The 22,603-nt window shown below is 41.5% G+C and overlaps 1 protein-coding gene across 3 annotated transcripts in view; it reads right to left on the bottom strand.

Annotated features, from left to right (window-relative positions):
* SLC1A3 (solute carrier family 1 member 3) overlaps positions 1-22,603 on the bottom strand; it is a 63,854-nt gene that overhangs the window by 14,051 nt on the left and 27,200 nt on the right. For all 3 annotated transcript variants that reach the window (XM_081944392.1, XM_081944394.1, XM_081944393.1), the window contains exons 3-6: positions 21,407-21,544; positions 10,875-11,079; positions 6,865-6,907; positions 1,511-1,809 (exon numbers count right to left, since the gene is read on the bottom strand). In XM_081944392.1, coding sequence (XP_081800518.1) covers positions 1,511-1,809; positions 6,865-6,907; positions 10,875-11,079; positions 21,407-21,544 — 685 coding nt within the window. The remainder of the gene's footprint in view (positions 1-1,510; positions 1,810-6,864; positions 6,908-10,874; positions 11,080-21,406; positions 21,545-22,603) is intronic.

Below are 22,603 nucleotides of genomic sequence, written 5' to 3'. Positions count from 1 at the left end.
TGTTGCCAACATGGATGGGAGTAAATTCCGTTTTGGAGGTGAGCAAGTATATTCATAATTTTGCTAAATTATACTGTATCTCCCAGAATCCTTCATAGCAATAGCAATAGCACTCAGACTTATATACTGCTTCACAATGCTTTACAGCCCTTTCTAAGCGGTTTACAGAGTTAGCCCATTGCCCCCAACAATCTGGGTCCTCATTTTACCAACCTCAGAAGGATGGAAGGCTGAGTCAACCTTGAGCCTGGTGGGATTTGAACTGCCGAACTACAGCTAGCAGTCAGCTGAAGTAGCGTGCAGTACTGTACTCTAATCACTGCAGTGTGCCACCTGGGCTCTATATAGTTCTTAGGACAACTGAAAGTTTATTTTCAGCAACATATGAAATGTCACGGGTTCCCACTCCTCATTAGCTGAATTGGAGTACAGCTAAAGTGACTCGAAATCATTTCCAGGTTCTTTTTGTTCATAATCTGAAGGAAGATGACAGAAGTTATTGGTGAGGAATAAGAATATCTATTTCACAAGATAATGCACCATATGGGAATTCAGCAATTCCTGGAAAAAGGACTCCGAGTTGATTCCCGGATCATCCTTTCATTTCATATATATGGATCCCCTATGATCACAGAAAGGAAGAGGCAATCAACTCCCTGCACATTGGAGGATACGTCTTCTTTTTCTTTCCATTCAATTGTGCCCCATTCTTGGAGACTGCCTGGACAAGTCCCTGCAGATTTTTTGGCAAGGTTTTTCAGAGGTGATCTGCCATTTTCTCCTTCTTAGGACTGACCCTAAATTGACTTTGTGCTCAAAGCAGGACTACAAGTCATGATCTTCCAGTTTCTAGCCTGGTACCTCAAACACTATACCAAACTGGCTCTCAAGATTCATTAGGTAAGTGTACAGGTTCCCCTCGCACATATGTGCTGGTTGATCCTGCTTCTAGGGGGCAGTGTTCATCTCCGTTTCAAAGTCGAGGAGCCAGCGCTGTCCAAAGATGTCTCCGTGGTCATGTGGCCGGCATGTCTAAACGCTGAAGGCGCACAGAATGCTGTTACCTTCCCACCAAAGATGGTTCCTATTTTTCTACTTGCATTTTTACATGCTTTCGAACAGCTAGATTGGCTGAAGCTGGGACAAGTAGCGGGAGCTTACTGTTACATGGCACTAGGGATTTGAACCGCCGACCTTTATGATCAACAAGCTCAGTGACTTAGCCACTGAGCCATTGCGTCCCCAAGATTCATTACATCTCCACAAATGTCTATAGCCTTTGTTTGAAAACTTCCAGTGAAGAAGAAACCGCTCCACGCAGTAACTTATTCCACTGATGGTTGTTATTGTCAAGAAGTTCTTTCTAATGTCTGATTTCTATCCACCTCCTTCAACTTTCATCCCAGAAACTGTTAGAACAACCAAGAAGGAAGCTCATCTTAGACCTCAAAGTAAAGAGGTGTGAGGGATCAAAACCAGGTAATAGTAGCACAGTGAATTTAATACTTACCACATTATTAGAGCTACCAGCCGCATGATAGCCTCATTAAGGCTGTCGAAGAAATCTCTCAAGGCTCGACCTTGTTCCTTCATATTGCCAATCACTAATCCAAAACTAATGGAGAAGACAACCAGTCCAAGTGCATTCACGCCATTTACAGCCCCTGGTACAGGGATCATCTCCTTCTTTATCTGAGTTAGGTTTTCCACAGCTTCTGTTACATTAGCTATAATGCCAGCAAGGACCGACGTTTCGTTAGAATCATGATGTTTATGATGATGGACTTGCTCTTCATAGCTTGTTTTGAACTGTTAAGGATGGTCAGAAGGACAAATATTACATTAATGTGTTAGGAAATCTGGAAGCCTTATTTCTAACTGCTCAAATGTAAATTATCAAAATATTTGTCTGACCTCCCTGGGTGAAGACAGAAATAATCTAAATACAGGGAGAGAGGTGGGGGGGCTTGGTGCTCTCTGAGCTTGCTTGTTTTCTTGAAAACCTTTCATTACCCAAACTAGGTAACATCATCAGTGCTAAGTAAGGGGTGCAGTTTGCTGTCAGTTTATATTCTAGTGGCTTGCCCTGTCAGTATTGGTGGGGGTGATCCAGTGGTGGGTTCCTACCGGTTCGCACCGGATCGCGCGAACCGGTTGAAGAACGAACCCGGAAGTAACCGGACCCGGAAGTAACCGGGAACCGGCACCGGTCCTGTCACTTTATCCCCCTTGCCATCCCAACGGAGCTCGCTCGCTCCCCCGCCCGTCCGCACTAAGCTAGCTAGCCCAGCTAGCCGCTCATTGATTGGCTGGAGTTCAGCCAATCAGTGAGCGGGCTGGAGGCGACCCGTTTAAAAACGGGTCGTCCTCCATTTCAAAACTCCCTTCTCTTCGCTGAGAGCTTGCTGCTTCCCTCAGGTAAGCAACTAAGCACGAGGGGGGGCGGCGGGAGGCTTGCTTCGCCGAGGAAACGCCTCTGGGCCTTTCCGAGACGAAGCGCCATGCTCGCGTGGGCGACGCGGCCGGCGGGAGGCTTGCTTCGCCGAGGAAACGCCTCTGGGCCTTTCCGAGACGAAGCGCCGTGCTCGCGTGGGCGACGCGGCCGGCGGGAGGCTTGCTTCGCCGAGGAAATGCCTCTGGGCCTTTCCGAGACGAAGCGCCGTGCTCGCGTGGGCGGCGCGGCCGCCCGGAGCTTTGCATCGCCTCGGAAACGCCTCTGGGCCTTTCCGAGACGAAGCGCCGTGCTCGCGTGGGCGGCGCAGCCGCCCGGAGCTTTGCATCGCCTCGGAAAGGCCTTCGGGCCTTTCCGAGACGAAGCGCCGTGCTCGCGTGGGCGGCGCAGCCGCCCGGAGCTTTGCATCGCCTCGGAAAGGCCTTCGGGCCTTTCCGATACGAAGCGCCGTGCTCTCGTAGGCGGCGCAGCCGCCTGGAGCTTTGCATCGTCTCGGAAAGGCCTTTGGGCCTTTCCGATACGAAGCACCGGGCTGGCGTGGGTGGCAAGCCTCCGCGAGGCTAGGCCAAAAGCCCCCCCCCCCCTCTCCAGCCCTAAGCAGTCTTAAACATTCTTACCTGTCCTCCTGCCTCTCTGCCTGTCTGCTGCCTGTTGCATCGGAGAGCTGCTGATTCTGCCTGCTGGTAAGTAACCTGGCTTTTTTTCTTTTATTTTTTAAATGTATTTTAAAATAATATTTTATTTATTGTGCATAGAATTTTTTTAAATAATTTTACTTAAAAGTATTGAGTGTAGAATATTTTAAAATGGTTTACTTCAATTTATTGTGTGTGGATTCTTTTTTTAAAATTGTCTTAGACTACTTAAAAAAAGATTCTATCCAAAATAAATTAAAATAAACCATTTTAAAATATTCTATACTCAATACTTTAAAATGTATTGTGCATATAATTGTTTTAAATTGTTTAATTGTAGTATGGAATATTTTTAATGGTTTCATTTTAAATTATTGTGTGTGGAATAGTTTGAAATGGTTACAGTATAAATTATTGCTGGTGGAATAATGGTTACAGTTGGTACAATACCTTAAAATAGTTATAGTATAAATTATTGCTGGTGGAATACTTAACAATGGTTTTTAAGGATTTTTTTTTATTTATAGAATATCTTTTTTAAATTATTGTTTGGGAATTTTTATGTTTTAATTGTTTATAAAATATATTTACTACAAGAAATGTTATTCCTTTTTGCAAATGTTTTATTTGTGATGCAATATGTTGCTTTTAAGTGTACAGGTTGGTGTATGGTATGTGTCTCAAGGTGGCTTCTTTTCTGTGGGCAGGCCAGGTTGGTGCAAGGCAGCTTTGCCAGATTTTGTGTGTTTCTGTGTGATACCTGGTTGTTTATGTAATTGTGATGTGGTTGCTGGTTCTGTGAGCTTCCTGGCACTGTCCTTTATAATTTCCCACAATGCCTTGATGGTTTTGATTCCAGTGGCTTTGTCTTTCCTGTCCTTAGGGTTAGGGGGGAAAAAACACTGGTTTCATTTGCAGTCTTTGGGGGGGGGGACAAAAAGGAGAAAGAGGGAGGAGGTGGGGGAAAGTGGGATCCTTGCTGCTTTCTGAGCTTGGTGGTTTTTTTACAGACATTTCACTACCAAACTAGGTAACATCATCAGTGCTAGATGGGGTTGTGGGGAAAGGAGGAGGAGGAGAAGTCGAAGGACAAAAAGGAAAAAGATAAGGAGGGAGAGGACTGTGGGGTCCTTTGGTGTTCTCTGAACTTGGTGGTTTTTAATTATTTTTAGGGAATTTTTATTTATTTATTGTTTATAGAAAGTTTATTACAAGAAATGTTATTCCTTCTTGCAAATGTTTTATTTGTGATGCAATATGTTGCTTTTAAGTGTACAGGTTGGTGTATGGTATGTGTCTCAAGGTGGCTTCTTTTCTGTGGGCAGGCCAGGTTGGTGCAAGGCAGCTTTGCCAGATTTTGTGTGTTTCTGTGTGATACCTGGTTGTTTATGTAATTGTGATGTGGTTGCTGGTTCTGTGAGCTTCCTGGCACTGTCCTTTATAATTTCCCACAATGCCTTGATGGTTTTGATTCCAGTGGCTTTGTCTTTCCTGTTCTTAGGGTTAGGGAAAAAAACTGGTTTCATCTGCAGTCTTTTGGGGGGAAATTGTTTGTGTGTGTGTGTGTGTTTGTTTTCCTGGCACTGTCATAGTTTGTGTTTGTGGGTATGTAATGTCCCGCAGTTATCTACACATTAATAATGATCAAGTGCTAATAATATTTCCTTATACATTTTAGTGACCTTTCCTTTCATAATTGGTGTTTTCTTTCATACTTTTAGATTTCTAATTGCTGTTTTTGTTAGTTAGCAATTGATAAAACAAATTCCACGTGAAAAAGTATTCAAAGCCTTCTTGGTTTTAATTGTCAATTTATTCATTCTTGCACATTCTAATATTTATTCATTTTCATATCTTTGTTTTTTCCACTGTTGTGCAAACACAATTCCAACAGCTGTTAACATGTGTAAAATTAAATATGTATTTATTCCCTTTGAAATACAAGTAGTAAGTAAAACTCTTTTATTGTTTTGTGTACTTATTTTAATCTTATTTAAGTAGTAAGTGCACAAAATAATAAATTTCCTTTTTTATATCTTCTTTTTGTAGATCATTCATTGGTGCAAAAAATTCAGTGACATTGTCTTGGCCACTCCCATCCGGTCACATGACTGCCAAGCCACTCCCACCCGGTCACATGGCCGGCAAGCCACTCCCACCCGGTCACATGGCCGGCAAGCCACTCCCACCAGGTCACATGGCTGGCAAGCCACTCCCACAAAGGAGGCCACACCCACAGAGTAGGTTCCAAAATTTTTTGAAACCCACCACTGGGGTGATCGTAAGAGATTCTTTGGTTGGGATGTTTACTGTCAGCTTCTTTGGCAGCTTTTTGATTGGGGTGTAGTTTAGTTCAGTGGTCACCAACTGTTGGTCCATGGACCACGGGTGGCTTGTGAGAAAATGTTGGTGGTCTGCAGAAAAATTATTTGCATTTTTTATAATGCACTAAATCAGGTGTCCTCAAACTATGGCCTCTGGGCTGGATACATGCAATGAATGCTTGTGTTGCTGTAGAGTCTCTCCCTTCAGGGTCTTTTTGGGTGGGTTGGAGAAGGGCAGAAATTCCAACTTGTGGTCTGCTTCAGCCTTCTGGTGGGGGGCTTTGGGCGGAGGCTGGAGGGAAGCGCCGCTGGTGACAAAGAGCTAAGAGCCTTGTTCCAGTGGGACTGAATCATGGCCTGGAACTGGCTGACCATCTCAGCCCACTGCGCCTCCAGGTGCTCTATGTGGCCTTACACCTCCACAGGTGTTCCCTCTGCTTGGAAAGCCTATGCTTATAGTCCTCAGGGAGGTGCTTCTGCCCCCTTCTCGGTCAGATCCAATTTGAACTGAGCCAGCTATTTTGCCAAGTCTTTCTCTTGGCGGCTGCTTAGTTCCAACAACTGCTTCCTGTTGGGACCCTAAGGAGCCTGGGCGGGCAGGCAAGAAGTGTCTGTGAGGGGAGGGGTGAGAAGAGACTGGCGAGGTGCCCCTTGACGTGAGTGACATCAAGTTGGCCACCCCCCTCCAGTCACATGACCACCTAACCAAGCCCAGCCAGCTAGTCATTAAGCAGATCATATTAATGGTCTGCGGGTTTTAAAAGTCCCTGAGGTCTGAAAGGTTGGTGACTCCTGGTTTAGTTGATTGTTGGTCTGATATTAACCTTGGAGTTAATCTATGCTGATCTGGGTGCTGATTGCTGATGGAGTGGTATTTGGATCTTTTTGTTCCCTTTTTGGTTGGTTGATTGTCTTCTTTGCGTAATCTATAGATATTTTTAATGTCTGTGTGTCTATTAATGATTAATTTGTCAGAGTACCAGATTTCTAGAAATTCCCCACCATTTTTGGACTTGGCTTGGTCTAGGAAAGTCACATGCTCCCAATTGAAACTATGGTTAAATCTGTCTATATGTTGTGAAATTAAAGGATTTCAATATGTTAATCTTTAATCTAAACACTGCTGGCTTCTAATATGATGTACTTTTAATAATAATGAAGCACTTGTCTTTTCTGCATCTAGAACATCAGCAATAACCATGGGAGTATTTTTAAACTTTTGATAAGCCAGAGATCTATTCAGAAAAGTAACTGGAAAACCTAATCTTGGTTGGGTCCTGAATCCAGATAATACAACCTTTTGGAATCTTATCTTATAGATGCTGTAAGTGCTTCTCCCTGGGAGACAATGAATAACAATTCTCTGCATTATAAGCTTGGTCTTTGTGTAATTCCAATTGAATTCGGACATGTAATATACCCACATATAGGAAGGGATTCAATCTTTTTTTACCTGTTTGAAGCAGGCTTCTACAAGATTTGGAGGAAACATGTTCCTGTAAAGAAGAAAAAATTAGTATTTACCTATTGGCCATAATTTTTTATCCTATCAGGATCACGCTAAGGACCAACAATCAATCCCCGCTCCCCAATATTCCTTTAAATATAAAGTACAATCCAAATCCACATTTTATGGGTTGGATAATTTGGTTGCTGATAGCAGAAACCTGGTCAGTAGAAGTGTTTTCTGGCCATGTACAGGCAAGCCCAGAAAACAATGGAAGAGCTTTGAGTCACTTGTCAGGTATCCTCATGGTCTTTGCTGCTTCACTGCTTCAAAATCAGATTTGCTTCTTTGTAAGCAAAGTGGCTCCTCAAATGATTTGCATACCCTGAACCAAATTATGCTATCCTCCTGTAATTGAAATTTCTCTCACCAGTTAAATCTCTCACCAACACACATATTCAATGAAGTGTTTCCTTCATTCAGAATATAATAAACAGTATAATAAATAAGAACACCAATGTTCTGATTTTTAAGATAGCATCTCTCTGAATGTTGACTTGTATGCCCAATGTCAACCAGCCCCAGTGAAATTGGAATGATACCTAAGATATAAAGGAATAATACAATAGCAGAGTTGGAAGGGACCTTGGAGGTCTTCTAATCCAACCCCCTGCCTAGGCAGGAAACCCTATACCGTTTCAGACAAATGGCTATCCAACATCTTCTTAAAGACTTCCAGTGTTGGGGCATTCACAACTTCTGGAGGCAAGCTGTTCCACTGATTAATTGTTCTAACTGTCAGGAAGTTTCTCCTCAGTTCTAAGTTGCTTCTCTCCTTGATTAGTTTCCACCCACTGCTTCTTGTTCTACCCTCAGGTGCCTTGGAGAATAGTTTGACTCCCTCTTCTTTGTGGCAACCCCTGAGATATTGGAACACTGCTATCATGTCTCCCCTAGTCCTTCTTTCTATTAAACTAGACACACCCAGTTCCTGCAACCGTTCTTCATATGTTTTAGTCTCCAGTCCCCTAATCATCTTTGTTGCTCTTCTCTGCACTCTTTCTAGAGTCTCCACATCTTTTCTACATCGTGGTGCCCAAAACTGAATGCAGAATTCCAAGTGTGGCCTTACCAAAGAATTATAAAGTGGTATTAACACTTCACGTGATCTTGATTCTATCCCTCTGTTGATGCAGCCTAGAACTGTGTTGGCTTTTTTGGCAGCTGCTGATCATGAATATCATGATCTCCTCCTCCTCCTCCTCCTCCTCCTCCTCCTCCTCCTCCTCCTCCTCCTCCTCATTATTATTATTATTATACTTTATTCATTAAACATGAAACAGCCAACTGAACATTTAAAAATGCATTACAAATACTAGTGACTGGTGCTAATGGTTGATATGGTTTGCTGCCAGCGTCCTAGGTATCAACCAAGTACCTTCTTCAAATATAAGATATTCTGTTCAAATATAAGATGTTCTGAGTAGCGCAGTATTTTGCCGTTCTGCTGGTGGTATTGCAGGAAGCTGCAATTCGTTGATGTATCTTGTAAAATTCTTGGACATGGTGCCAAGTGCCCAGGTGACAATAGGTATCACTGTTACATGCTTCATCCATAGCCGTGTAGTTTCGATGGCCAGGTCACGATATTTCATTATTTTTTCCAGTTCTTTTTCTTCGACTCTGGCATCTCCAGGAACAGCGATATCAATAAACTGTACACTTCGGCCCTCTACAACCGTGATATCTGGCGTGTTGTGCTCCAAATGACGATCCGTTTGTATTCGAAAGTCCCACAAGATTTTCATCTTCTCATTTTTGATAACTTTTTCCACTTTATGTTCCCATGACTTTCTAGATACAGGTAAATCATATTTTTTACATAATGACCAGTGGATTAATTTAGCAACTCGGTCATGTCTAGCTTTGTAATCAGTTTGTGTGATTTTGCTGCATTCACATATTAAATGTGAAACAGTTTCAACTTTGTTATTGCAAAGTCGGCAGTTTGGGTTGTCAGTGGATTTTTGTATCTTCGCTTTCATGGCATTAGTTTGTAGTGCTTGTTCTTGAGCAGCCAGTATTAAACTTTCAATTTCTTTCTTGATGGTTTCAATCTTAAGCCACGTCCACATCAAGTTGCCATCACATTTTTCTTCAATGTTTTTCAAATTCTGTCCATGCAAAGCTTTGGTTTTCCATCTATTTAATCTGTCATCCAGCTGTTTTTCCTTATATTCTGCCTTTGTTTCTGTTGTTTTTATTTTGTTCTCCGTTTTCACAGCCTGCAGCAATTTTTCTGTACTTTGGTTCACATAATCATTCAAACTTTGTTTTTCTTCTTCTACAGTTTGATGGATTTGCAATAGCCCCCTAACTCCTATTTTTCTTGGCAGGTACAACCTGTTGATGTCACTTCATGGATGTAAAGCGTGGTACATATTCAAAAGTTTGCGTATTTTCTGGTCCAAGTTTTCCAGTTCAGCCAGAGTCCAGTTGATTATTCCAGCTGAATAGCATATCACTGGAACTGCTCGTGTATTTAATTATGTTTCCAGCATTCAGCTTTGATTTTAATATTTTGCATTCCTTTGTATTCCTTTTGTGTTGACTCTTTGACTTTTCCATTCAAGATATTATCTGCTTCCAATATGCCTAGGTACTTGTAACCATCATCCTTTGCTAATGCTTTCACTATATTTCCATTGCCCAGTTCTATTCCTTCTGCTTTTTCCATTTTTCCTCGCTGCATGGATAATATAATGTATTTTTCAAGCCCAAAATTCATTTTGATGTCACTGCTGAACAGTGCTGAGTATTGATTTAAGTTCAGTGGGGCTTTTAGCATACATTTTTAAGTCATCCATGTATAGTAGATGGTTTACCTTGCCATGTTGACTTGAGATTTGGTATCCCAATTTTGTGTTTTGTAGGATTATTGTCAGTGGAATTAATGCAATGTTGAACAGTAGTGGTAAAAGTGAAACCCCTTGGAAGATTCCTTGTCTGATGTTGACTTCACCAATGTTCTCATTATTATTATTATTTTCCTTATCTGTAGGAATTGGTAACGACTTTAATTGACATCAGAATGAGAGACTAACAAGAAAACAAATAAATTCACCCAGTCTTGCTCAGCTTGAGGTAAGCTATACTTACTTTGTTTAAGTGTGCAAAGCTTTCGCAAACTGTGGCTCTCAGGTTTCCCAAAAATAAAGTACTGTATTTTTCGGAGTATAAGACTCACCAGAGTATAAGACACACCAAGATTTTGAAAAGGCAAATAAAAAAAAAGTTTTTGCACTCTGCAGACCTCCCAAAAACAGCCTGTTGTTTTTGCAAAAACAGGACCTTTTTTGTCAAAAAAAAAGGGCATGCATAATCTTCAGGAGGCTTGTAGAGTGCTCCTGGGGACTGGGGGGGGGGGGAAACAAGCAACAAAATGGTCCATTTTTGTCAAAAAAAAGGGCATGCATAGCCTTTAGGAGGCTTATAAAGTGCTCCTGGTGGCTGGGGGGTGGGGGGAGAAATCAAGCAAAAGACAGCACATTTTTCACTCATTTTTGCCCTCCCCAGCCCCCAGGAGCCTCCTAAAGGCTATGCATGGCTATTTTTGCAAAGGGGGCGGGGTTTTGGGAGGCTTAAAATGCTGCATTCAGTGTATAAGACGCACCCAGATTTTCACCCTCTTTTTTGAGGGAAAAAGGTGTGTCTTATATTCCGGGAAAAAAAGGTACTGCCCACAGCCACAAAATGTTGTTCAACTATGATCTGTGGCTATCCGGCTATTTTTGGACTATGTTTCAGAATTATTTCCAAGCTGAGGTGGCCACCTTGATGTTCCATCGCATCTCATTTCCTTAGCTTTACATTATCACACGCGAAGCATCTTTTTTAATTTAGTGAATAGCTTTCCTCCAGGAAGGCCCTCCTACAATTTACACTAACTGCATTGCATTAAGAGGCTGTGATCTAACACAATCAAAGGAGCCAAGATGCAGAAAAATGCCGCCTACCTGATTAAGTCCAGAAAGGCATCTGCAGCTGTCACTTGGACAATCTTGCCTTCTCTGTGCATTTTTTCCTTTGATCCTTTCCCGGGATGGATGATGACTACCATGATTATTCCAATCAGGACAGCTATAATTGTGGTGCACATGTAATACACCACGGCTCGGAGACCCATTTTCCCTGATGCTTTACTGTCCAAGGCAGCCACTCCTAACACAAAGGATGCACAAGGGGAAAGTTAGAGTCATACATCTCAGAAATTTAACCTTCTTTGCAGAATGGCCTTCACCCTCGATGTCCTCTTTGTCTGGTCCTTCTTCAAAGGTTTGTGAGGAACAATAAGACTGAAATTCTTTACAATTATACCCATAAAGGTAGTCCTTGCTTATCCACCAATTGCTTATGACTCTTTGAGGTTATGACCCACCTCTTCAGAGCTACTTATAACCCAATTCCGGAGTTCAAGTAACTGCACACACACACACACACACACACACACACACACCCTACAGTTACATGATCAAATTTGGGGTGTTTGGTAAGTGGCTCACATTTGTGGCTATTTGCAGCATTCTGCAGTCATATGATTGATTTTTGGTGGGTTTCAGGCATTTACTTCCAGTTTCCAGCAAAAATATGAAGAAAACAATGATCCTTGCTTAATGACTGCCAAAATAGATCATACAATTTCTACCCCCGCTGGGGATTTCCTCAGCCTCTAATCATTGATCAGGCAGTGTGGAGGCAATTTCAATTGCTTTGGCAGCAATTTAAAATTTTTCCTTTAAGTTTCTTCAGGATCTCAGGATGAACACAGCCGTCCGTTGATGGACTGAGTTGATAACTGGGTGGAGCCTGGTGACCTGGTGCTAAAAGAGCTTATCTGACTCAGTCCAATCAAGAGAGGACAAGGTCAACCCATCCTGGATACTCCTCCCCTCACTATGGAGAAGGCACAGAATATTTATCTACCTTACTGTGATCAATTCTATTATATTTCAATTTTAGCTATAGCAATTAATTTTACCTTTAGCATTTCACATTTGACTATTCTCCACAAATATGCCCATTCTTTGCTGGTAATAGATTTCCTGTTTTAATTCTTTGATTCATATTCATTTATTATTCATTCAATTATGTATTTCTTGCATTAATATGTTAGGCAAAGGTAAAGGTTCCCCTTGAATATATGTGCTAGTCCTTCCTGACTCTAGGGGGTGGTGCTCAAAGCCAAAGAGACAGCGCTGTCGAAGATGTCTCTGTGATCATATAGCCAGTATGACTAAGTGCCGAAGGCACACAGAACACTGTTACCTTCCCACCAAAGGTGGTTCCTAGTTTTCTGCATGCTTTCAAACTGCTAGGTTGGCAGAAGCTGGGACAAGTAACCGGAGCTCACTCCATTACATGGTGCTAGGGATTCGAACCGCCAAATTGCTGATCTTTCTGATCGACAAGCTAAGCATCTTAGCCACTGAGCCACCATGTCCCTTATTAATATGTTACCACTCTTTTAAATAATTAACAGAGGTGATCCTGAACACACCCTCATTTTATCCTCACAATAACCACCTCGTTAGATAGATGAATGGAATGGCTGCCCAATCCAACACTCTAACTACTGTAACATATTGGCTAACATGTAGGTGGTACTCAGGCAATTATGTGTGACGGATCAGGGTGCCCATGGAGGGAGAGGTGGTGTGCTGGACTACAAAGAAGCGGCAATTTCCAAGGAAGGAGGGAGCACATTCCAAGGAGGGGGATGAGACAAGAGGCAACACAACCTTGATGTCAGGCCCAAAACCAAGAATCGTACATTGTGATTTTTCCAAGCTGAATTCTTTATTGTTGCACCTATAGAGAAAATCTTGTTAGATCCAGCACTTAACTATCTGCATCTACAATATATTCCACAATTTGAACTATTGGGAAGGGGATGTTTTCACCTTTTTTCTCTCACACATAATATCTGAGCAATGTTGCTTATTTTTACTGATCATCAGCAACTTGAAGACAAAATCCACCCCAGAGAGGTGGTAGTAACTTTGAAAGAGGGAATTCAATAGAATAGAAGAGAATTGAATGGAATGGAATAGAATAGAATTATTTACTGGCCAAGTGTGATTGGACATACAAGGAATTTGTCTTTGGTGCATATACTCTCAGTGTACATAAAGAAAAATAAAAACTAAGCAATCAATCCTTTGACTAACTTAATCAGGTGTCTTCCAGGCAAATCCTATAATAAGATTGAGACCTAGGGAGGTTGTGTATGGATTTCTGTATAGTAGATTTGGGTGGGGAATAAACAGCAAAAGGGTGAACTTTGATTTTGGAAAACTGCAAACAGACTAAGGGTCCAGATGGATTTGAAAGAAAATATTTTTGGAATTAATTCAAAGAATGCCTCCTATAGGAAAATGCTTAATAATTAAAAGGGTTATACAAATAGTAAATCAAGTGAGTGACCTGGATAATTTCTCTATATTAGATTTACAAAAGAGATTTGTTAAAGCTTTGCAGAATTCTGTGAGAAAGGACAAAGAAGAAAACGAAAAGAAATCAAGTTCTTAGGATGTTATTTGAAAGAAGATTGAGATTGTTAAATTAAAAGGAAGGAATATAAAGTTGGCTTGTTAGATCAAGGTTAAAATAGACATGTTAGTTCTGGTAACCCTTAATGGATACTGAAATGACAACGCTTTAAGGATTTGTTTATAGATAAAAGATGGGATGTGGAATTTTGCAGCATTTTAAGAGAAGGTGGCAAGTTACAAACTGTTTATAATTGTGATGAATGGGGCAGCCATTCCTCTCTCTATGTATGTATATTTCATTTCTTTTTAAAAAAAACTAGATTCTTATTTTTATATTTTTCTTTTCCGCACTTTATATTTTTCATTATTACTTTTTTTTAACTTGTATTAGTTTTTATCTAATTGCAATTTTTAATAAAATTACTATTAGAAACATAGCAATATCTCACTAAAATATTTGGCTACCTGCGGAAACTGCTAGGGAAAGCTAGTGAACAAATTGTAACTCACCTGGTTTTGTTGAAATTAAATATTAATGACAGTACAGGTAGCCTATATCCATTTTATGCATGTCATGTACCTTCAGCTGTTACTTCATTCTATCAAAATTCTATATAATTTTGTGGGTTTTTTCCCTCCAACTGCAAGGAAATCTTATTTGTTTTTACATGTTGTTACCCTGAACATTCATTTTGTTATAGGCACATTTTTCTCAAAGTGTGGATTTTTGCTTCCTCAATATACAAGTTCTATAAAGATTCATTGGTCTGAGAAATACTTGAAAAAAAATGCAAATGAAATGAGGCCGCTTGGCAAATGGCACAAACTGACAGGTAATTAAATTGTTTCTGAAAAGGAATCCAGAGTGGAATTAAATCACTGGCTTTTGAATCAAAGAATAATGAATATAACCAAGGGATTCCTATAGTGCTCCCTAACATTTCAACCCCGCAACGAAAGCAGAAATGTGGCGCATACATACAGGAAGAGCAGCTCTGTTGCTGGGTGAGGATAGAAGTTAAAAATCTAACAAATCTGGAAGACATGAGATTAAGGGAGATTGTATTGCCTACAGTAAGGATGCCTAACTTTTCTAAGATTAAAGCTTAAGTGTCCACAGGTCTGATGGCGTTATTAAAGTGAGGACAGCGGAGCTGCTCAGCTGCAAAGCAAGGTCCGCTCCTTTTGTACATGCGTGCAATGTCACAACACAAGTACAAGAAGAGCAAAATGCTGGTTTTATCTTTTGCAATCCCCCCCCCCCCCGGGTCTCTGCAAAGGGTACGCTAATAAAGAGTAGACATCATTTTTAGGAAACAAGATGCTGCATCATAGTTTGTTTTGAACTGTTTTGGCGTTCTTGTTTGCTATTATATGCATGCACACTAGGTTTGCGCAGCTCGTTGGATTCACTTTCCAAAAGGTTCACAGCATAAATATAACACCTCTCTCTAACTGCTTAAAGCAAAGTATTGGTTGAATCGGACACATTGCACTGTCCCAATGACAAGGGGTGGAATATAGTTCTTAGTTACAGGAAAAGAAAACAGAAACCAAATGTACCCTTGATTAATCCAGTTGGGACGTTTTAGATACGAATAAGGCTAAATAAATATATTTTAGAGGTAATCCTCAGATTACATCCATCATGGAGCGTGCCCATCATGAATGTAATTCATGACAATTTTATAGCCTTTTTCTGTGTCAGTTGTGAAGCGAATGCTGCGGTTGTTAAGTGCACCCATGGTTTGCTATGGGCAGGTTTTGCTGAAAACTGGAAGTAAATATCAGTTTTTTGGCAAAACCGTCATAAAATATGCTCACGTGATTGCGGGGTGCCACAAACAGCTGTCCCACTTGCTGAATGCCTGAAGTACAGTCATATGACCATGGGTGGACAGAACCATTGGAATTTTGAATCTGGGTCGTAAGTGCTGATCTGTCAAAGTCTGTCAAAACTTCAAATGATCACTAAGTGACTGGTCGTAACTCAAAGACTACCTGTGTATCTTGTAATTCAGTTCTTAGGGTAAGTCTGAGGAAGTAACTTGTCTGCCTGTTCCTTTCCATTTCAGAATTTGTCACTTGTATCACTACCACTCAACTGTACTACATTTGGTGAATTACCTCTGACTTTTCAGAGATTTGTGGAAATTATTTTCTCCAGGCTCAAAAGTAATTTTGTCTTTTGCTGTAACTTCTCACAGCCCTTGATGCTGATGCCAGGTTGCACAATTGGAATAGCCTTCTGTTTTTCAACCTTGGAAACTTTAAGATGGGGGTGGACTTCAACTGCCAGAATCCCCCGACCAGTCTTGCTAGCTAGGGACTTCTGCCAGAATCCCCCGACCAGTCTTGGGACTTCTGGGAGCTGAAGTCCACCCATCTTAAAATTGCTGAGGTAGAGAAATACTGCAATAGCCTAGTTGAAACGCAAATCACAGACACACACACAAACCCTGAGGCCCATTTTCTCAGAGCTGCATCCCATTTCTCTACTCTCAACTTTGCAAGCGCAAAGTAACACGGTATTTCTAGATATCCAAGTCAGTGGCACATTTCCTGTTCTTCACATCTGCCAGAGTAGGAGCCTACTGTGTGGGCTGTTTAGTTACCACTTTAACTCTTTGCATTATTCCATCTTTTCCTCATGATATTGGAATGCACCACACAATATGCTTTTTGAAGAGAAACTAAGGGAGTAATTTATCTTCTTTATGTGTGCTAAGCAGAGCAGGAGGTAAGGACTAGCAGGGATTCACAGCAAGCCATAGAACGGTGATTAGTAACAGCTGACAGCCTTGAACCGAGCTTCTTTCTCTTGGGTTGCCTCATTGTAATACCAGAGCACAAAGAACTAACTGTCCCAATGCCAAGAATCTGAAATGAAGGCTCACAGAAATAGCAGCCCAAAATTTTTCGGTAACTAAAGGCAGCCAATACCTGCTTGCTAGAGACCTGAAGAGACCATCCTTTGATGGATGTGACACTTAAATTAACCTGCTCTCCTATAAAAGCATTTTCCCATATCATTAATTGGCTTAAAATGGCCTTTTCTGGTAGCTGGGCTATGAGTTGGGGGAGGATATGCAAGTAAATGATGTATAATCAAAGCCCATTAGCTTCTAAAAAAAAAAGACTTTCACTTGATGATTTTGCTGGATTCCCTAATGTTGAAGTAACACAGTGAAACACAGTGATTTAATTAGAGGGAAGTCCATCAAAGTAACTTCCCAAGCCAACCAAACTTCTTGAAGCGTAGCAAATTAGCAGGAAAACCATTTTTTGGAGGGGTCTGAAGTAATACATCTGCAACATTTCCCCAATCTGTTACAATAATAATAGATTTAAATCTGCTTAAAAGATTAGCACGTTAACTTGGCTAGGAATCACCATTCCTTTCCTCCCAATTTATCCATCCACAGATATGGTAAATGCTCAGACGTGATAAAGTGTCTTTTATTTAAATAATGCTTTTCTTAATTGCTCGATACACATTAGCCCTCCAGTGGTTTCATAGGCAGGGCTAAACCATGGTTTGTGAATGTTTTGTAACTATGCCGCAACTGGCTGAGTTCACATGTTGTTCTAGGCCAGTGTTTCTCAAAATTTGGCAACTTTGTGATGTATGGACTTCAGCTTCCGGAATTTCCCAGTCAGTGTGCCAAGTTTAAAACACACTGTTCTAAGCTAATCTAAATAAAACATTGTTCCAGGTTGATAAGAAACAAGTTTCAAGAAGTTCCAAATTCATCAGAGTTAAGAAAAGGCCACAGGTTCGTATTATTTTTAAAAAGTCTTTTTCTTCAGAACACATTTTAAAAATATTTACAAATACCCCCACTAACTCATATCTGGTTTTCTGACAACAGGAAAATGGTAGCCCAGTGGCTAGTAGGCACTCCTCATTAGAATTAGGATAAGAACAAACATTTTAACAAATATTATGCTCACCCTGATTGGTTATATAAATACTGACTTCCTGTCCCTCAGTTTATATAGTTTGGTGAGATAATCACCTGCTCTTACAACTTTGGAAACATTCTAATCACTGAGGGTAAGTTTATTACTGATTTCCCACATTTGCATCATTTGAATGTGGTAGCAAAATGGAGAGCTTATTTTAGTTTACAAGCCAAGGAGAGCCTATTCAAATGTTATTTATTATTCCTTCCTTCTTTCCAAATATAGGGACAAAACGATCAACTGTGATGATGATAGTGGCACAAGGAAGTTGGAAACAAGAATGTAAGGCAAGTGATGAGATGCATTCCTGAAAAACATGAGCCATGAAGCTATTCCTCTGTAAGAAGGCAAAGGGTTGTGGGGTCAAATGCAAACCAGATCTCCAGGTTCACAGTTAGCCACTATGTTTTGACCTCTGGAAACATAGGTCAGTGTTTATAGCCTTGGCGGAATTCCTGGCTTAAGGCAGCAGAAGAAAAGTCAGAGGAGGCAGCCAGACTGCATAGAGAAGGGGTGTCAAACTCAAGACCTGGGGACCAGATCCGGCCCACGTGGTACTTAGATCTGGCCTGCGGGGCCGCCATGGAAACAGCAAAGGACTGACCTGCAGTGCTTCAGGCTAGCGAAGACGTGCTCCTGAGCTCCGTTTTCAGATGCTACAATCTCCTGCATTTTCACTGGCAGAGGGTTGCAGGAGGCGCTGGCAGCCGAAAATGGCGCTTGGGAGTCTGTTTTCAATGGCAGAGCCCTGGGGCCACCACAGGTGCCCCTGACAGGAGTGATGTCGAGCTGACCATGCTCCCTGGCAACACACACCGTCCCCCTGAGGTCAAACTCAACCCTGATGCAGCTCTCAATGAAATCAAGTTTGACACCTCTGGCATAGAGAAAGAAGTTTAAGTGCATAATGGTGCTCTTGCCTTCCTTTGAACAAGGAAGCAATGTCCAAAGCATGCCTTAAGTTCTCCGCTTCCTAAACGCATCCATGGCAAGACAGAAGACTCGATTAAATAGGTGCTTGGCCTGATCCTACAAGACTCTGCTGATTTTAGGCTTCTAGAACGGAGAAGAAGGATGCTAAAAACCACTCACAGTGATTGACTAATAAAACCACAGGAAGTGCCAGTCTTCAACTTATGACCACAATTGGGATGGAAATTTCCATCATAAGTTGGTATATTTGTAAGATGAGTTATCATGTAACAAGACCCAATCTTACAACTATTTTACTGCTGTCAAGCATATCAACTCAGTTGTTAAGTGAATCATGCAATCGTTAAGCAAATTCAACTTCCCCAATTTATTGCAGGATGGTGCAACTGGTTGAGAATGTGAACTGATTGTCAAGCGCCCAATTTTGATCATGTGACTGTGGGGTGATGTGACATTTGTAAGTGCAAGGGGAGGTCGTAAATTGCTTCTTCCAAGGCTGTCCTAATTTTGAACTGTTGTTAAACAAATGATCATAAGTTGAGAATCACCTGTATTCAGGAGTGGGATTCAGCTGGTTCGGACACATTCAGGCGAACTGGATGCTAATTTTACATCTAGTTCACTGAACCGGTAGTTGCAAGGCCTGTGGCTGCTCTCACCCCTCCCCTCCCCAGAGTCTCCACGCAGCCCGTTTTGGATGCCAGGTAAAAGCAGGGCCCATGTGGAGGCTCTGGGAGGGCAAAAAAGGGGCCTCCCGAAGGTTCGGAAACAGGAAAGGCCTTTTCGCCCTCCCGGAGGCTCAAGGGAAGCCTCCGGAGCCTGGGTAGGTTGAACCCCTCCCCTCGTTGTGCAGGAGGCTGGGTAGGGCACGCCCAACATGGCCACGCTCACCCAGCAACCGGGCAGAGAACCGGTTGCTGAAATTTTTGAATCCCACCCCTGCCTGTATTGCATGAACCATCTAATGCTTAATAATTCAAAGAACCAGGTTCAGAGTGTGATTGAAAACCATCTGTCTCACACAGACTCTTTCTCCAGGGTAAACCTATTTTTCCAATATCCAAGAAAGAGCTTCCTTCTTTCTCCAGCAGTTGCTTTAAGTAGGATAATTATAAGCGACACAAAACAGGTTCAGTTTTTACCACTCTACTTTATTTTATACCTGTAATTTTAACAACTTAAAAAAACCTAATTATTTTCAAATTCTGCCAGAGACCATTTTAGCCATGCTACATCTCTCTCTCTCTCTCCTCTTCAATAATAAAGCATGGACATGAGGATTGTACCCACCCTTCCTAAGAATTAAAAACGGTTAAAAAAATGGCTACCTGAACATTATGGCTTGTACAGAAAACATGCACAGTCTTAAAACAGCATTAGAATCTTTTCATCTAATGCTCTTGCAAAATCCAACAATATTATTGTCATTACTTTAAAAGTAATCTTCTCTTTCATTTGTTTTTTTGTTCCCCCACTCTAAAAATCTCCAGTGTTTTACTGGAGCTTATACACTCTCCTTAGTTCGAACACCAGTGTTTTTCAGAACTGAAATGTGCATAAGTTATCCATCTGTGTTTGTGGAAGCGGGCAGTGGGAAATTCATACCAGCTGCTTTCAAATAATTCCAAGTTACCTTGGGGGTCCCCTTGATAGAAGGTGGCCAATAATATTAAACATCTTTCCCTATAAAGCAGCACCCTGAGGCCAACTTCCAGTTTCTGAGAGTTTTCTGCAAGTATTCTCCGAGAGAACCTGCTACAGATTTAGTTTTATATGCAGTTTGGTTGCAATATTGTAAGGAAATCCTTTGTTGTTGTTGTTTTTTAAAAAGTTGTAACTCAGAGGAATATGCAGGAGATAAATAATTATCCTAGTTAGAGCAGTCGTTGGAGAAGAAAGCTCTTTCTGCGATGTTGGGAAAATTGTGTTTACCTGAGAGATTCAGAGAATGGTGGCTACCTCTAGAACGGTGGCCTCTGTAGGAAGGCTGGGGGGGTCTTTTAGGCTGGGCAATTTTTCAGAAAGATGATATTTGGAAGAAGTAAGAGGAAAAAAACATGACAGGACAGGTAGGAGGAGGCCCAAGCTTGTGTGAGACCAGGAAGGGTGGGAAGCAGGCCTGAGGCTATGAGACCCAACAGGTCAAAAAGCAGGCCCAAGATGTGCAATCTGGCAGGGTGGAAACTGTACAGAGGGAGGTCCTGGGAGGCCCGGGGAGGTCGTAGGAGGCCCAGCAGAAGGCTTGTATTAAAATTTATGATACTTATTTATAGTGGTATAGTTTTGTAGTGATTTTTAATGGACTGTCTGTAAGCTGCCTGGAGCTGCCTCTGGTGAGGTGGGAGGCCTAGAGGTCAAGAAAGTAAGTGAGTGAGTAAGCAAGCAAATAAATAATAAATAAGCAAGCAAGGTGTGTGCTGCAGTGTAAGCCTGGAATTTAAAATAGAGTATTGCCCTGCGCCAGGCCTCTCGTACCCTGAGGCACCCCATTCTCTGCTTAATGACCTGCATTGTCACTTAATGAGCGCACCTGGGAGAGTTAGGACTGCAGACACTGAACAAGGCAACCTTGCTTATCAACTACAACCACTTATGACTTACCACAACAAAGGACTGTCTGTAGTCATTCACCTTACAATTAAAATCAACTAATGAATAAATATTTTATCTCAGTTTTTAACTAAAGTTGTTGGAAGCTGAACCTTTCACCTTGTTTATGCAAGCAAATATCCTCCCACAGAATTCCTATCCTTTCATTAAAAGAGCTTATTTTTGACCAATCACTATAATGAATTACATTACAACATCACATTCTAGATCAGGTGTGTCCAAACTTGGGAACTTTAAGACTTGTGGACTTCAACTCCCAGAATTCCCCAGCCAGCTATGCTGGCTGGGGAATTCTGGGAGTTGAAGTCCACAAGTCTTAAAGTTCTCAAGTTTGGACACCCCTGTTCTAGATTCTTTGACAGGCTTAGACAATATCCTTAGATACTGTTTTTTTAAACAATACCCATCTACACCCAAAGAGAAATGTTAAACTTGAAGGACAGTAGTAAAACACAAAAAAGAAATTAGAAAATAATTTACACCAGTACCTGTTACTAAACTGGATACAATGAGAGGCAAAACCAACATTTGCAGCATTCTCATTAGCAGTTCGCCAGGGAAGGAAAAATATTTCACTTCTCGGTAGCTGAAGTGATAGGATCGGAGAGAAAAGCCAAGGATGATACCTAAGGAAAAAAGAAACCATGGTAATTCTTTCTTCTTCTGCAAGCATTATTTAAACACATAGATTTGGTACAGCTGTAACTGACAATAGGTACATTGAGGGCAGAACTGCAAATTCTCACCAATTTGATGTTGGCTGCAACTAAGCTTGTAGACTATGGGGTTTGTGAGGCAACAAAATATTCTCTGCTGAATTATCTAGCTCTCATGACTTCCAGAAAAGAAGGAAGTAATCTAAAATTGATTTTCCTGAGGTATGAGTGTGTTTGGACTTCGCACACTTAGGGCTTGCCCGGAAGAGAAATCCTCACATAAACTTTTATTTTATTCTGAAAAAATGATGTACCATCAAGCTATTGATCATTGATTATCATTGTAACATACTCTTTTCAATAGTCTACTTTTCAACCAGAAAGTAGAATAACTCATATTCCCGTGATGGCGAACCTATGGTACGCATGGCGGAGGTGGCACACAGAGCCCTCTCTCTGGGCATGCCTGCTGTCACCAACTGCTCTGGTTTACGGTGCGTGCCTGCTAGCTGGTCTTCATGGGTCCCAGAGTACCAGAAAACGGCCTGAAAACAGCCCCCAAAACAGCCAAAAAACAGATCATTTTCAGGTCGTTTTTCGAACTGTTTGGGGGCTTTTTTCAGGCAGTTTTTGGCCCGAAAAAGGCTGAAAATTGGCCTGAAAATGGCCCCCAAAACAGCCTGAAAACACCCAAAGGATGCTCCAAAAACAGACAGCCGTGTGCCAGCTGTCTGGTGTTTGTGTCTCCAGCACTCCAGCATGGGTACATACATGCACACACGTACCAGTTTGGGCACTCGGTGCCGAAAAGCTTTGCCATCACAGCCATATACAGTACTAAAGGCGCAGTCCCCTATGCTATTCAGAAGCCTCATAGAGGGCAGTGAAGTTTATTCCCATCTAATTTGGAGAGAATTGCAAATTCTGGATGTTACTCAATTCTGTTTGTGTTTTAGGAAGAAAAACAGTTCTCTCCATCCTTTCTTTTGATTGAAAGTGAAGGAAGGGCCTTTGTAGGCCATTCATGGT

The sequence above is a fragment of the Natrix helvetica genome (genome assembly GCF_964273705.1).
Source record: "Natrix helvetica genome assembly, chromosome: 2".
Taxonomy (NCBI): Eukaryota; Metazoa; Chordata; class Lepidosauria; order Squamata; family Natricidae; genus Natrix; species Natrix helvetica.
The sequence above is the reverse complement of the archived record's forward strand: the minus strand, read 5'-3'. Positions and strand labels throughout refer to the sequence as shown.